The 16,043-nt window shown below is 48.1% G+C and overlaps 1 protein-coding gene across 5 annotated transcripts in view; it reads left to right on the top strand.

The window, feature by feature from the left end:
* SEZ6L (seizure related 6 homolog like) overlaps positions 1 to 16,043 on the top strand; it is a 183,603-nt gene that overhangs the window by 143,332 nt on the left and 24,228 nt on the right. For all 5 annotated transcript variants that reach the window (XM_059140156.1, XM_059140155.1, XM_059140154.1 and 2 more), the window contains exons 10-11: positions 9,746 to 9,942; positions 15,813 to 16,007. In XM_059140156.1, the coding sequence (XP_058996139.1) occupies positions 9,746 to 9,942; positions 15,813 to 16,007 (392 nt within the window). The remainder of the gene's footprint in view (positions 1 to 9,745; positions 9,943 to 15,812; positions 16,008 to 16,043) is intronic.

Raw genomic sequence — 16,043 nt, 5'->3', positions numbered from 1 at the left:
ACGGAGTCTGAGGCTCCTCCACACTGAAACCACAGCATAGCAGTCCCTTTGGGTCCTGGCTGCTGGTGCAGCCTCTTGGAGAATTTTGAGAGACATTGACCCTGGGGCCCACCTCCCGAGATGCCGAGGGTCTGAGTGATCTGGGGGTGCAGCCTAACCACCATGTGGATGGTTTAAATCTCCCCAGAGACTGTTATGTGCAGCCAGAACTGAGACCCACCGGCCAAGCCTGGGTCCTAAACCTGACCTCGATGGATGCCTTGGTGAATGTCTTGGGAGAGAGGAAGCACCAAAAAAAGGCAATAAGAAAACTGTGCATTTTTTAATGCATTCAGGTGTCCTTTCAGGGAGCCAGAAAGATTGGTTTTTTATGTCCTCCCTGGAGCTGGCATGGTTTCTTGTTCTTTCTGCCATTTTATCAAATTTAATTGAAACCAAATGAGCACTGGGCCACAGGGATCCTCAGAAACTCCACAGTGCTGAGGCCTGTCAGTCTGATCGTGCAGCATCATGAAGGAGCACAGAGGCCTTGGGACCCGAGCCTTTCAAAACTCCATTTACTCCTCTGTAAAATGGGACTCATGACATAGCTTTGTGGTTGAGGGGATCTGATGAGAAATGGACACAAAGGAACTCTGAACAGTTCTTTTTAGAAATTTTAATGCACCTAACCCTGCATTTATGGGTACTGGGGTCTCTCTCTACCCCCTTATTTAAATCCTATGGTTTACTTAACTAGCATCTCTGCAGTCCCATGGAGGTCCTGTCTTAATTGCAACACAGTGTCTTCTTAAAGTCACTTAAACTCTCTGAGCCTCAGTTTGCCTATCTGGAAAATGGAGGAAAAAGTCACCATAATTCATCCACATAAATGACACTTACCTCACCTGCTCCAAGCCCTGTGCTGGGCTCCAGGGATACGGGAGAGGCATGGAGAGGGGGTGGCTGTGTGGCTCAGTCGGTTAAGCATCTGCTTTCAGCTCAGGTGATGATCCCAGGGTCCTGGAATCAAGCCCCGCATCCAGTTCCCTGTTCGCAGGGTATCTGCTTGTTTCTCTCTTGCTCACTCCCTTTCTCTCTCAAATAAATAAGTAAAACCTTAAAAGAAAATAAAAGAGCATGTGGTTTCAGGGAGTTTGAGCAATCCGTTGTGAGAGCTGGCAGGTTCTGCCATAGGTTTGGACTCTGGCTGTTCTGTACGACCCGCTCTTCCAGCTGCAGTATTTTCTTCACTGCTGGGTGCCTCAGTTTGCTTCTCTGTGACATGGGTGAAGATAGTAGTACTTACAGGCTTTGTCTGAGGATAGAAGTGGTGTGTGAAGTGCTTGGTAGAGCTCCTGGCATGCCGGAAGCCTTATGGAAAACTTGGCTCATTATCATATGGCTGTAAATGCAGGGTGGGGTGGCGAGAACCTAGGGAACTCGTGGGATTCATAAAATGTTGTCAAGCAGAGAGGTGAGATCCCTTTATTCCAGATGAAGGGACCAGCACAGGCTGAGCAGGTCTAGGAGTTGCAAGGGGTCTGGTGTAGGAAGACGTTGGAGACACCAGAAGCGGGCTGGGGCCCCCACAGTGGGCCCTCAGGAGTCCAGGAAGGCTAAGAAACTGGACTTGATTCTGTGGGCTTCATTTTGCTTTTTCCACAGCCCTGTTCTATCACTGGTGACTTCTGAATTTTTCTCCCCTTAAACTGCATATAAATTGGCTTGCTTTCTCACTTGGCTTACTCTAAGCAAAATAATGTCCATGAAATTAGAAGTTTGATGTGCAGACCGTATATTTATATATATTTTCTAATTCACATTTAAATAAATACATAACCATTAGACATTTTCAAATACGTTTGTCTAGCTAAAATCATCTCGTGAACGCCCCTGGGGAAAGCCTTTTAAAGGCAAGATTTCTAAGCAAGGGTCAGCCATTTGTTTAAACAGGAATAAAGAAAAGCAAGGTGGCTTGCTCATCATTTCTTTCTACATCCTCTGTAGAATATTAACTGCAGTTACAAAGATCACCTACCACCTTCCCCCTTGGGGGCACCTGCAGCCCCCGAATGGCAGCGTACACCATGCTTAGGCACAGACTGCCTTCTGCTGGCCATAAGAAGAAAGACTCCGCCCAGAAGGGTTTGCTAATCTGTGTCAGAATCAAATTTGTATCCTACCCTAAGCTCTTTGGCTCTCTAGACCCTACTGAAAACAATAATGGGGATCCCTTGAGCTATATTTATCCTTTTTGAAGAGGTAATATATTCACACGATTCAAAAGCCAAAAAGTACAGAAGAATCTACTGTGAAAATTACGTTTCACTCGTTTCCACAGCCAACAACCTCCTCTCCTGTGCCCCTCCCTAGAGGCAACCACGGTGACTAGAGTTTCTTATGCACCCTTCCCAGACTCTTCTTTTTTGTTTTTTTTCAAGATTTTACTTTTAAGTCATCTCTGTACCCAATGTGAGGCTTGAACTCACAAACCCGGGATCAAGAGTCACATGTTCCATCAACCGAGCCACAGGGTGCCCAGATTCTTTTGAAGTATACTAAAAAATGTAACAGAAACTTTCTGTCTACCAAAAGAAAGTGCTCCCCCCAAGACTAAAGCCATCAGTTTAACGCTGGTTTTATTACATACTCAATTATACACCATCAATAATGACAAGAAAACGAGGCAGATTTGTTACCAGGAAATGTAAAATGTTTAGGAGACAGTCTTTTTTTTTTTTTTTAAAGATTTTATTTATTTATTTGACAGAGAGAGATCACAAGCAGACAGAGGCAGGCAGAGAGAGAGAGAGGGAAGCAGGCTCCTGCTGAGCAGAGAGCCCGATGCGGGCCTCGATCTCAGGACCCTGAGATCATGACCTGGGCCGAAGGCAGCGGCTTAACCCACTGAGCCACCCAGGGGCCCAGGAGACAGTCTTTCAACACAGGGATCTGTAAAGAAGAAATATTACCTTAGCAGGAAAACCACAGTTGAAATGACGAGTCTGATGGAGTGGACTTTAGTGATGTTGCCATGAGAGCGTAAGGCACAGCGGGAGGCCGGGGGCCATGAAGTGGGGCCTCCTCATACTGCAGATTCTGTTTGTAATGTTTTTCACACTTTCTGACTGGCGCGAGTCACACTTTTTTTTTTAATATTTTATTTCTTTACTTAGTGGGAAAGGGCCGAGGGAGGGAGCGAACCGCAAGCGGGCTCCCCGCTGAGAGCAGAGTCAGATGCTGGGCTCAAACCCCCAACCCTGAGATTGTGACCTGAGCCAAAATCAAGAGTCCATGCTCAACCGACTGAGCCACCCAGGCATTCCTTCATCACTTTTTGGAGACATGTACATGTGGCTTTCACGGGACATCATGTAAAATAGTGGTTCCCATCTCAGGCTTTGGCATCCAACACACCTCAGGTTAGAGTCCTGGACCTGATTCTTTTGTGACCTTGGGCAAGTGGTTTCTCCCAGTTGAGCCTCAGTTTCCTGATCTAGAAAATGGGCATGAGCCTAAGTCTTAGAGTGTAAGTTGTTGCTTGAGTGCTTAAGACTCTGTTGTTATTCAAAAGCTAACTAAGGATCTTGGGAGATCTTTTCTCAGAGATCTGGCCCAGAAACAAGGAGGAGGTGGCAGAGGACACCAGAAGTGGGAGCATTGGATAGTGTGCCCACAGATGGCTGCTCAGACCCTGGAAGGGGCTCCAGATTATGCCTGGAGCAGGGTCAAAGTGGGGAGGGAGAAGGAGCTACACCGTAGCCAGTCAAGGTCATGGGCTGGCATTGGAGTGGCTTATCAGGCAATGTAGTGGTGTCATGGTGCCAAGCTTGATTCTGGCAACGATCATATCAGGAAAGAAAGGAGGGGGTAGGCAATCAGGGCCACGGGAGTGGGTGGAGCAGAAATCATTTGGGGCAGCTTCAATCATATAGAACTTCCCAGTTAACCCATGGAGGCAAGTGTTGAAAGCAGCCAGAACAAGAGGGGTTCCCCTCCCACGATTGATACAAGTAAGTCCATTTGGGATCAAGATTCCAGGCAGAGATGGGATCAGAGCTACAGCCCACCCTGGGTGCCAGCTGAGGCTCAGCTCCAGACACCTGCCCCTGGGCTGATGCTGATTCATCCAACACACGCTCAGCATGGTGTCAAGCTGGGGATCCAGAGAGCAGGGAGCTGGACAGACCTGCCCCTGCTTCAGGGAGCTTCTGGTCTGGTGCGGATGCCCCAGACCATTGGAGTGCCGAGTGCTGAGCTCCCTAGGAGGGGTGAGCACAGAAGGGGCCCCTAGCCTAGACTCAGATGGGGCAATGGGGGCTCTGTGCAGGAGTAAATCACAGAAGACCATGATGGGGATGAGGGGGCAGGAGTTACCCAGGTCTACAGCAGCAAGGCTAAATTAGGATTCAGGCTAGAGGGGACAATAGTGGAAAGCCTTGCAGGTGCTTCCGCATACCTTGGAGAGACTGATGGATCATTGATTCTGGCTGGAGTGTAAAATACCGGGGTTGAAAGGGATAGTGAGGAATGAAACTGTGGGGAGATAAGGGGATGCAGCTAATAGGTACAGGGGAAACCCTGAAGCTAGGGCCAAAAGTTTGCACTTAACCCTGAGATGAGGGGCAATGTCTTTGTAATTGAAAATTTGCATAATGTGCCCTTAACCAATTTAACTTCTACAGCTCAGTGGCACTTAGTACCCTCACAGTATTGTGCAATCAACACCCCGTCTGGTTTTAAAGCACTCTCATCCTCCCCAAAACAAACCCCACTCCTGTTAAGCCAGCAGTCTCCATTCCTCCCAGACTCTTCCTCCCAGCCCTTGGAAACCACCAAGCTGCTTTCTGTCTCTATGACTTTACCTATTTTGGACATTTCTTCACAGTGCAATCATGCACCTTGGGGCCTTCTGTGATAGGATTCTTTCACTCGGCGGGAAGTCAGGTTCGCGCCTGATATAGCATGGGTCCGTGCTTCGTTCCTATTCACAGCTGAACGATAGCCATTGTAGGGATACACCGTATTTTGTTTCTCCATTCATCTGCTCCGTGCAGGGGCCAGATTTATGTTTTGGAAAGACTCATCTGGCTGCTGAGGAGAGGGACTGGAGCCAGGCAAGGAGGTGGTGTCCCACAGTTCAACTGAAAAAGGATGGAGAGAACCTAAAGGCGGCAGCTGAGGAAACAGGGCGAGAAGGAGACCCAGAAGCTGAGGTCTCCTGGTAGGACCTCCAGGGAAGCCTTGCCCTCTGGCAGCAGAGAGGGGCTGGAGCAGTCAGGGGCTGGCTCTGTGGCATCTTCCCTGAGGGGCACCTGCTAGAAAAACTCCAGTCCCATCGAACCCACCTACCTGCGGGCACCTCTCCTCCTCTCATTTGTCCTGGAGTCATGCTGACATCCTGATTTCTCAGCACCTCCCTGGATGGTCTCTGGCTGACACATCACTCATGTCCTCAGTAGAAATCCCCTGCTCTGCCCCAGGCCAGTCTCTGGGCTGCTAAGTCTGCATTTTCACCTCAGCTGCTGAGGATGGTCCAGCAAAGGGACCCTGGATGCCCCTGGTGTATAGATAGGCTGGACAGCAGGTGAAATGCACGCTTGTCTTTCGAGGTGGGCAGGGGATCAATCACCAGCATTCGCATATATTGGTGGAACCCATTCATCAGAAAGGTGGATCCAGAAGGATTCGGCAGAGGATAATCTTATTCCTACACTGTTCCTTCATTCATGGTTTGTTTGGGATTTGTTTTGTTTTGTTTTGTTTTGTTTTGGGGGGGTCTTTGTTTGTGTGTTTGTTTTTTGGCACTTCTTAGGGTAGAAGCTTCAATTTTTTTAGGTCTTCTGGTCATAACAAGTGCGGCTTAGTCTACTCATCATAAAACACCTGAACCCCATTCATTTTCAAACTTCCTGCCCCCACCACAGGGCTCCTGGGGCTGGGAATTCTGCAGTGGGAAGGGGCGGGATGGGAAGGGGCTTCCTTCTAATAAAAAGAGCCTGACCGGACAGCCTCGTTCTGCTATGGAAGATACAAAATGCCAGGGGTTTCCTCTGTTATGGGGAACTTGATGAAGACAAAGCCTCCTGAATCTGGCTGCTCTTGGCTTTCCCTCCTGCTGGACCCCATCATCCTTTCAGGATGGGGAAGACTTTTAAGGAGACCCATGGTGGCTCCTGTCTTCAAAGTCCATATCTGGTCTCAGAAAATGTGAATATTCTCTCCATTCTTATCAACAATAGGCAACTGACTTCCAATGCTTCTTTCTCTCTTGGCTCTGCCCCAAAGCAGGCAGACATGTCTGGACTGACTTTTGTCATTACTCTTCTCTTGGGGAGCATCAAAAGCAGTCACTGTTCCCCAAACCTCAGAGACACCTGCTATACCACCAAGAGTGACCTCAAAGCCCTCCTTACCTGGCTTAAGGGGAGGGCAATACACTTTTTCCTCTCCCCCCATTCCTCCTCCCAAGTGATGCTGTCTCTGGGTCACTCCTTCCTATGTGCCTCCTCCATGACCCAATAAATTCTCTGCCTTCTGCAAGCTAGAGATAGGGGAGGATGGGTTTAGACTGAAAGAGATGCATTGATGTGGTAACAGGTGTCCCCAGGGCCCTATCTGAGCCCTGCTGCACCTGTCACTGTGTTCCCACCATGCCTTCCTACTGCAAGCACCTCATGAGAAGCCCAGAAGTGCTGGGGGCTTGGTACCCCTCAGAGCCAATGAGGGATGGAGGTGGAAGCTAAATTCCCAGTTCCCTCTCCTCCAAGGCATGTTCTACACCATTCCTGCAGAATTGAGCCCAGTGCCCGCAGTGGAAGTCTCCCACCAATGACTACACATTGGCTCTTTTGTTTCATCCTCTCTCTCTTACTCACCATGCTGCCTGGGGTGGCCTTCCAGATCTGCCAGATGCCAAGAGACACTCCTCTTTGCTCAGCTCAGCTTCTTGGAGGACCCAATTTCAGTCAACAGTTTTTTTTAAAAAGTAGGAATGCTTTCTTTCTTCTTATGCTCTTTGCTTATTCTTAGCTTAGGGGACTTCTGCTGAAATCCCAGGACAATAGATGTTGCAATGAATGGTCTGTTGCACACAGTTTACAAAAGGCATTCACATAAGTTAATGTTTCTCAACCTTGACATTTTCGACAAGATAATTCTTGGTTGTGGGAGGCTACCTTGTGTCATGTCGGATGTTTAACAGTACCCCTGTCATCGCCTCCCCAGTGGCACTCCCCCCACCGAGTTGGGAAAACTGCATCTCTAGACATTGCTCATTGTCTCCTGGGGGACAAAACCACCCCTGTTGCAAACCACAAATGGAAGTCATCTGATGTCATTTGGGGTAAACATTTGTCTAAAGGGAGCATGATCTTGGCGACCATGATGACAGTGATGCTGGTGAGGATGATGATGGTGGTGGAGTGGTGATGTTGGTGGTGATGGTGACATTCATAATGACACGGTGACAGGATGCCACATTCAAATGACTTGACCGCATTTTTTCAGGTGCTGTCAGTGCATTTGATGTTTGATCCCAGATTTCTGGGATGCCTTACCTCACTCCGGCAGCCCGTGACATAGACTGGAAACTCACAGTCTAGGAACTTCAGAGAAACTGGTGCCCTCCGTGCAAGTATCAGAGCCAAGAAACTAACCAAAGCATACTGCTTTCCAAGGCAGTGCACTCTGCCGCTTCCCGCTTTACAAAGCACAAAGAACCATGCTAGCATTTTCAAATGAAATCTATTTGCCCCCTTGAAGATGCTTCTGCCACACTTAGATCATTGAAATGAGTGATAGAGGAAAGCCAAGTTGCAGACTCTCTGGAACTCACTGTTAACAGTATATCAGCTGTGAAGTCAGTTTAAGGAATAAATATTGGCGATCTACCATGTTTCACACTAGCCTAATCCAGCGCTTTCGTGAACCACTGATGTTTTCACAGTTCTCAGAGTTAAGAGGCTCTTCCCTAACACAGGTCAAGAGCTGGCATCAACCACACCGTTTCTGCTATCAAAGAGACTCTCTGGCAGGCTCTTTCATATCCAAGCATTTATGGAGCACCAATGGCATGCAAGGGAAGGTTGCAACTTCAGAATTTCAGCGCAATAGGGTTTATAGGCTGGAGCCCTCGCTGAAAACTGGCAGAGGGTATGACTCTACAGCTCTGTCTGGAAGCCACACATGGACAGCTTTTGTTAGGAGAGAGTGTTTTGGGGGTGGTGCAAGGGAAGCTGATCTCCCTAAGCTGGCCTTTGGGATGACCTTACAGGAGGAATGTGAGAGGTGCTAGGGAGGTGCTGGGGAGGACATCACTGTGAATACAATTCATCCCCTGCCCTGTGGGAGCCACCCTTCCACAAAGGTTCCTTGTCTTTCTGTTGCTTTGTTCTTACTACCAGAAGGAAGCACTGGCTTGGGCGGTTTCCACCCCTCCTCCAGCCTCCTGTATTGCCTCCCAGACTGTGGAAGGGGAATACTGCCCTTGGGTGCTGGGTGATGCTGTCAGGAGGGAGGGCTATCTGTACTCTGCATCCATTTCTAGGAACTTTGCTGGGGACCATTTCCTGGAATGCCCCTCTCTTCAGGCACTGTCTGTCCGCTACAGCCCTCCAGGCTTCTGTGTCTATAGCCACAGCTAGAGAACACTGACCACTGGGCAAATTCCTTCAGGAGCCATGATCTCATTCCCTAACTCCTTCTACCTGTGCTTTGCCTTCTCACCATCCCCTGCTTATCAACCTTACAGTCCTCTAAACTTTCCTGATGATCCGAAACAAGCATCACCTCCTCCAGGGAAGCCTCCAGGATGCTACCCAGTCTCCTCTCTCTGCACTTACCTGGATCATGACTGCCACCTCAGTCCCTGGTTTCCTAGTTTAAATCCACTACTGCTCTGTGACTCTTATGTCCCCTGACCCAAGCTTGGCAGATAGGTGTTCAAAAATATTAGGGAGATGGACACAAGAAAAAGTGAGATGTAAGAAAGAAACTAAGGAGGAGACTGGGAGGAAAAAGAGGCATGAGTTACTACCTGTCCACAACCAATGCTGATGTACCTAGCATTCTTTCAATCAGAGATCCATTTTTATCCAGCACACCTCCCATAACACATATGTCCGCTGCACACAGAAGCACTTTCCGGATTATTAACTATGTATTGCCATCCTGTTTAGTGTCAAGGTCCTTGCCTGCATTCCCGCATTCACACTATGAATACTGATTCCAGGCTTGAGCCTCTTTCAGGAATAAAGTGCCTCCGTCCCGCCCTCTGCCCCATCCCCTGAACATCACAGATACCAGGTCTGATTTTGAGGACTTTGCCACATAATGATTGGAAGGCTCATTTCACCCAACATGGAGATGCAGGTTCTAATTAGGAGGCAGTCAACTTGTTCTGCTTCTGAGAATGGAAAACCCATGCCACACCCCCGGCAGATAGAAAGTGCCCGGCGCTCAGCTTCACTGGCACTGAACGCAGGTCTCTTACAATTCAGCATTCCACTGTGCAATGAGCTCCTTGCAGGGAACCATCTCCCGTGTAAGTCCCTCCCCAAACCCAGGCACCATGCGTGCTCGCGGGCAAGATCAGCCTGTCCTGCTCACACCTGTGGTCTCTGCCTACCTCACCCCCAGTTCCTACCTAGTCTGGAGCTTGCCGCTGAGTATGTTGCCTGAAAAAAATAAATCAAAGGCTTGTCAAATGTCCATAACTGTGTCTCACAAGGCCCCTCCTCTTCTGTCTGCCCTGTTCCTCTAGCCTGAACCTGAGCAACAGTGACATCCTGACTATCTATGACGGCGATGAGGTCATGCCTCACATCTTGGGGCAGTATCTTGGGAACAGTGGTCCCCAGAAGCTGTACTCATCCACACCGGACTTAACTATCCAGTTCCACTCAGACCCCGCTGGCCTCATCTTTGGGAAGGGCCAGGGATTTATCATGAACTACATAGGTAAGTGTCTCCTCTAGTCCTTTTGTGTGTGCATGAGTGTGTGAGTGTTTAGATGGTTTCTTCTGGATATGTTTTTTGGGGGGTTCTGTGTTACATGGATCTTTTAATATATTGGCACAGTAAATATGTGTAGCTTTTAGGCATTTGGGCTCTCAGGTTGGAAACAACAGGGTTTGAGTTTTAGTATTGCTGTCAATGGTTGTATGATCTAAGGCAAGTCACTTGACCTCTCTGAGCTTCCTTTTGGTCATCTGTAAAATGGAAAAAACTGATAGCTGCTCCAGAGGCTCAATATCAGGACCTAGTAGATGATGCCTCGTGACTTACAGATTTGTGGTGTTTCCGTTGTAGTCAGCAGGGATCCTAAACCATCAGCACACTCTCCTGCATTTGCAACTTTTCAAAACAGCATCACCACCATCTTGCCTGACCAGAAGCTGGGCTCTCCCTAAGGGCTCTTCTTCCTCTGCAGCCCCATCCAAGGGAGACCATGCATTCTCTCCCACCCCCTATACTATAAGACCTGGAGAGGCAAGAAGTATCTTCCTTGCTCTTCAATGGGGTTTCCAGACCATTCCTCTCACTCTCACATTAAAGCAGAAACAAAACCAAAAAAAAGCTGCTATAAAGTTCAAGCCAAGTTCACACTTGGCCATCCAACACCTCTTCTTACTGTTTTCTTCCATCCACAGCCTTCTCTCCTCACTCCTCATCTGTGACCCCCTCTTCTTCATTGCTGGCTCTGTCACCCTCCTCAGAACACTGGAGGGTCTCAAGCACCACACTGAGCCCTGTCCTCTGTCCATCCAGACTCATCCCCCATACACTGTCATCCAGTCCCGAGGTTCAATGCGATGCCTCTCTGTGTTCTATTGCCCCTAATTTGTACTTCCAACCTTGACCTCTTCCATGAACTTTCCACCTAACTCCCTGCTAGCTACCTTCTTGCATGTCTAACCAGCATTTCAGATTTAACATGGCCCAAACAGAACTCCTTCTCTCCCTACCCCCACACCCCACCACCACCCAACTTCTTCTGCTGCCAGCAGTCCAGGGATGGCTGTGAAGTTCCACTAATCTCAGCCCCAGAAAGAATTTGAACTGACAGAGCTTCTGCTCCAATCCTGTCACGTCACAGCAGAAGAAGCCTTGGGCCACCGAGGATAAAGGTCTTGCTTCTCAGGGCCAGACACTGAGGCTCATACCTGGGCTTCCTGGATCCCCCAGTTCTTAGTGTTTCTCTGATATTCTTGGCAACATCAGAGAACTTGGGAGACACAAGGGGGTACTTAAGACCTCACCTCTTGGCATCCAGGATGGTGGATGATTACACGCTGAGCATTTCAATGGGCAGGATTCACACAGCAATCCGAGAACTTGCTTGAGTTGCCCAGGAATGAGGCAGACATCTTGATTTCCAGGATGGAAAAGGGGGAAATGAGGGGGTGTCATTTTGCCAAGTCTCCCCACTATCACGCCCACCATCAAAAACCATCTGGTTTGGGCCAGATTCTCCGTCTGTGATTCCTTCCTCCCCCCGGCTTGAAGATTTGCCCATCCATCTCTATTATGAAGTATTCTCTGTGTCCCACCTCTTGCCTCTAAAACACAAGCCCCCTCTCTGACCTTTGGCTATCTCAAAGAGCCAGATGCATCTGAAAATAAGTCCCCTGCCTTTTTTGTGTGTTTGTTTCTAGCTCTTAGATGTTTCTCATCCCTGCCCACTCTGCCTACACCTCTCAGAGGGACAGACACAAGTGTTGATCTTTTTCATGTTTCTTGGAGGCCTTTTCCCCCTTGATTGTGCTGCTAAGTGTTTTCAGAGTGCTACTGCTGCTACTTTCTGTGGATCGCCCACTCTTTACTGGGCAGGGCCCTGGACACTGGGGGACGGCTTGTGCTGGCTGCCCAGGTGAGGCACCATCCAGAGTCAGCTGCCTTTGGAGGGAGAGTTTTTAGTGACTTGGCTTCAGTCTCTCTCCTTAAACTTCTCTACTCCTCATTCCCCTGCCCCCCACTCCCCAGTTGGGAAATGAGGTCATAGTTTTTTTTTATTTGTCTCCTCCGGTGTCCAAGTCAGTCTTCTGAAACCCCATTCAGCTCAGTGGTGGAAATCTGACCCTATCCAAGGCCACCCAAGGTTAACCCGGAAATCTGGCCAACGTTCAGTGTGGTGCTGTCATGAAGAGAAGGGGTTCCTCTTCATTGAAGCTGAAAGTTAAGATTTGTGTGACAATTTGAAATTAGCAGGAACTCTTCCATATATTATTTTCTTTCATTTTAAAAATGCATTATCTCCACTTTCTACAGAGTTTTGTCCACAAGAGTCTCTGCACATGTGCCAGCCCCTGAACTAGGCACCAGGAGCCAGGCATGAATGGACCACTCTCCCTGCCTTTATTTCTCTGGCTGGTGAAGTGGGGGAGGTGGTTCCAGGGTTTCAGGGATACATAGCCTAGCTAATATGGGCAAATGTAGGTGACATGCGATGAGAACAATCCTGTTCTTATTTCTGTCAAAGAAACACACACTCAATTTCACAGGGAAGGCAGGTGGGCTTCTGTATTTAATTCTGATGCCAATCAATTCCTTGTGACTATCCATGTTGAAGACCATGTTGAAAAGAATTCTGAAGAGTCCACGCCTGAGGTCTGTGGAGGGAGAGTGACATGACATGGAGGGAGAGTGATGTCTGCTGTGGCATGGGAGAGGTAGTTGCTATCCCAGGTCTAGATCTAACCAGACGTAGATGCAATTCTCATTGAGATGAGGGATCACAGAGAAGGTTCGGGGGTTTTATGGTCATCTAGAGATTTCAGAAGCTCCTAAAATGATCTCAAGGCCAGCACCTAGCTCTGCAACATGGCCAAGACCAATCTGTTAGGACTGCTGGTAAACGTTCCACAGGAACATTCTGGGCTTACCTCATTCTGACCTCTCATAATTCTGCTTTACCTAGACAGAAGGAAAGAACCATTCTCCTCATCAGTGTCTGTGGCCAAGGGCATAGAGGCAAGGGAATAAAAAAGCAGAGCTGAGTAAGCAGTGTTTTTCAAAGAGATATTAGTCACGTGTACTTATTCCTCTAATCCTAGGATAATAAGTAAGCTCCATATTGTAGGTCAACTCCAATCAAATGACAGTGGTACCTAGGATGATGTCTGCCATGAGCAGAAGACCAGTAAATGGCAGCATGTACTCAGTGCATTTGAGTATCTCTTTTGCCCAAGAGTTAGACCAGGTTGCCGATCTTGACCATGAGACTGGCAAATGGTGGCACGTACTCAGTGCATTTAGGTATGTTTTTTACCCAAAAGTTGGACCATGGTGCTAATCTTGACCATGAGACTGGGAACATGACTTCAGATCCCCATATTCCTAGGGCCTGACATACAGTAAGTTCTTACAAAATGTTAGTTGAACAAATGAATGAATCCGTGTAGAACTCACCTAAGTGTCATATAGTGCACATTAATTAGTTTTCACATTACCCTCAGCGATAGACAGGGTCATGACTCTTGTCTCAGTTCTACAACTGAGGACAATGAGGTTCAGAGATGTTTATCAACATGACTGGAGTCACACAGCTTCTAAAACAATGACCAGAAAGGAAGTCCTCCAACTCCTAGGCCAGTTCTCTCATTCTTCACAAAGTTAAGGGCCCACGAGGGCAATGATGCCAGAACCTCCATCCAGGGTGCTAGCTAAACACACGGACTCCTGAATCAGAGTCTCTGAGGGTAGAGTCTAGGAGCTGAAGAACAGGAAGGCTGTCTAACTCGGGCAAGGCCACTGAATTAGTAAACAGTAGGGCCAAGATCTGAGTCCTGGTGTCCCTGAATCGATCATCAGGAATGTGAGGAATGTCACAGAGGAGATGGGAGATCCCACGGGAGAATGTCACCACGCTGGCTCAGACTGAAAAATCAGACCAGCAGACCTTTCTCAGTAGCAAAGCATTTGGCACAAGACAGACCCCATACCCAGTATCTACCCCTGTTTCTCCTCTTTTCAACCACAGTTTGAGCATTTGCAGCCGTGTCCTAAATCCAGGGCTTGGCTGATTTTTCAAAGGCCTAAAAATAGAGATCCCTTTTCCCCATGAAGCAATTCCAGAAGCCATTTCCCTCTCCCCTTATTCTTGTAGACACCCCTGAGATCTCCATTCCCCAAATAAAATCATGATGAAATCCCAGGAAAAGCCGTTGCTTGTTTCTCAGAATGACTTTCCTGCAGACAGGGAAGGTGCTTGGCTTTCCCCAGAAGCATATAAGAACTGCAGATTAATTATACAGCCTAATTAGCTCTCTTCTCAAAATCTGTGCAGTGGGCACTTGGATGCAAGAATAGTAATAGTGGGCTTTGCATTGTTTCCTTAGTAATGAGGATTTGCAAGAAGGAAGGCAGGATTATTCCAATCTGTGATACTGAGCTGTGTGTAACTTATTTTGGAGTGTGGTTAATGTTCACTGATGTTATGCAAAATGATTTAAGGAATGCACCAATAATTATTTTTATTTCAGCAATTGAGTGTTTGTCTAAATCTGTATCGCAAAACCATATATTACAAATTCATCAAACCCATGAATTTTCAGACATTCTTAGGATGAGGCTGAGTGTATTAGCTACCATTGCTGCATAACAAAATATCCCCCCCAAATTAGCAACACACATTTTTTAAAGATTTATTTATTTATTTATTTATTTGGGAGAGAGAGCGCATGAGCAGAGGTGGGGGGTAGGGCGGAAGGACAGGGGAGAGGGAGAAGCAGACTCGCCACTGAGCAGGGAGCTCGACTTGGGGTTCAATCCCAGGACTTAGAGATCATGACCTCAGCTGAAGACAGACACCTAACCGACTGAGTCATCCAGGTGCCCTGCAAGGCACATTTATGATCACACACTTTCTGTGGGTCCGGAATTCAGGATCTCATGCCAGATGGTTCTGACTTCGCATTTGTCATGATGACTCTGCAGTCATGATGTCAGCCAGGGTTGAGTTCATTCGAGGGCTTGACTGGGGCTGGAGCCTCTGTTTCCAAAATGGCTTCCTCATGTGGCTCACAAGTCAATGCCAGCTGTTGGCAAGAGGTCTTGGATTCTCTCCATGTGGATTGCTCCAGAGGGCTGCCTGAACAGCCTCACAGTGTGGCAGTTGCTCTCTCCAGAAAGCAAGAGGAGAGCCTCTCAATGTCTCTTACGGCCTGGCCTCCAGAGCCACACACCATCGCTCCTTCAATAGCCTGTTCATTGGGTGCCTGGGTGGCTCAGTGGGTTAGGCCATTGCCTTCGGCTCAGGTCATGATCTCGGGGTCCTGGGATGGAGTCCCGCATCGGGCTCTCTGCTCAGCAGGGAGCCTGCTTCCCTCTCTCTCTCTCTGCCTGCCTCTCTGCCTGCTTGTGATCTCTCTCTATCAAATGAATAAATAAAAATCTTTAAAAAAAAAAAATAGCCTGTTCATTGTGTATATGCATACATTGGCCCCTTTGCAGGGAGTACACGAGAATGTGAATTCCAGGAAGTAAGAATAACAGGGTGGGGTTGGCGTCATGACAGGTGAGGACCTGAGACAGAGAGAAGGGTTTGTCCCCCAAGACACAGTGCTAGTAAGTGGCAGGGTTGGGATTCTGTGTCTCCCCAAATCCTGCACTGATGTTGTCAAGCCAAACCTGGTAAGTTCAGAGGCCCACAGGAAGAGCTCATCCTAAAATCTCATACATCAGAGTTCTTGGGCTTTAAGGGATTTCGAAGTGTGTCACTTATTTCTGGAGAGTTTTTATTCTGTTTGCTCCTTCCCCTGACATCTGTAAAGGGAACCCCACACAGAAAGGCCCCCCACTCATCTAATGACAATGTTTTTGTTTTAAAGAGGTGTCAAGGAATGATTCCTGCTCAGACTTGCCAGAGATCCAGAACGGCTGGAAAACCACTTCTCATACAGAGCTTGTGAGAGGAGCCAGAATCACCTACCAGTGTGACCCAGGCTACGACATAGTGGGGAGCGACACCCTCACCTGCCAGTGGGACCTCAGCTGGAGCAGCGACCCCCCATTTTGTGAGAAAAGTAAGAGTCATCTTGTTTTCTTCTTCTGGGTCAGCA

Source organism: Mustela lutreola, chromosome 11 (assembly GCF_030435805.1).
Source record: "Mustela lutreola isolate mMusLut2 chromosome 11, mMusLut2.pri, whole genome shotgun sequence".
Classification (NCBI taxonomy): domain Eukaryota; kingdom Metazoa; phylum Chordata; class Mammalia; order Carnivora; family Mustelidae; genus Mustela; species Mustela lutreola.
This window is presented reverse-complemented; position numbering and strand designations above follow the sequence as displayed.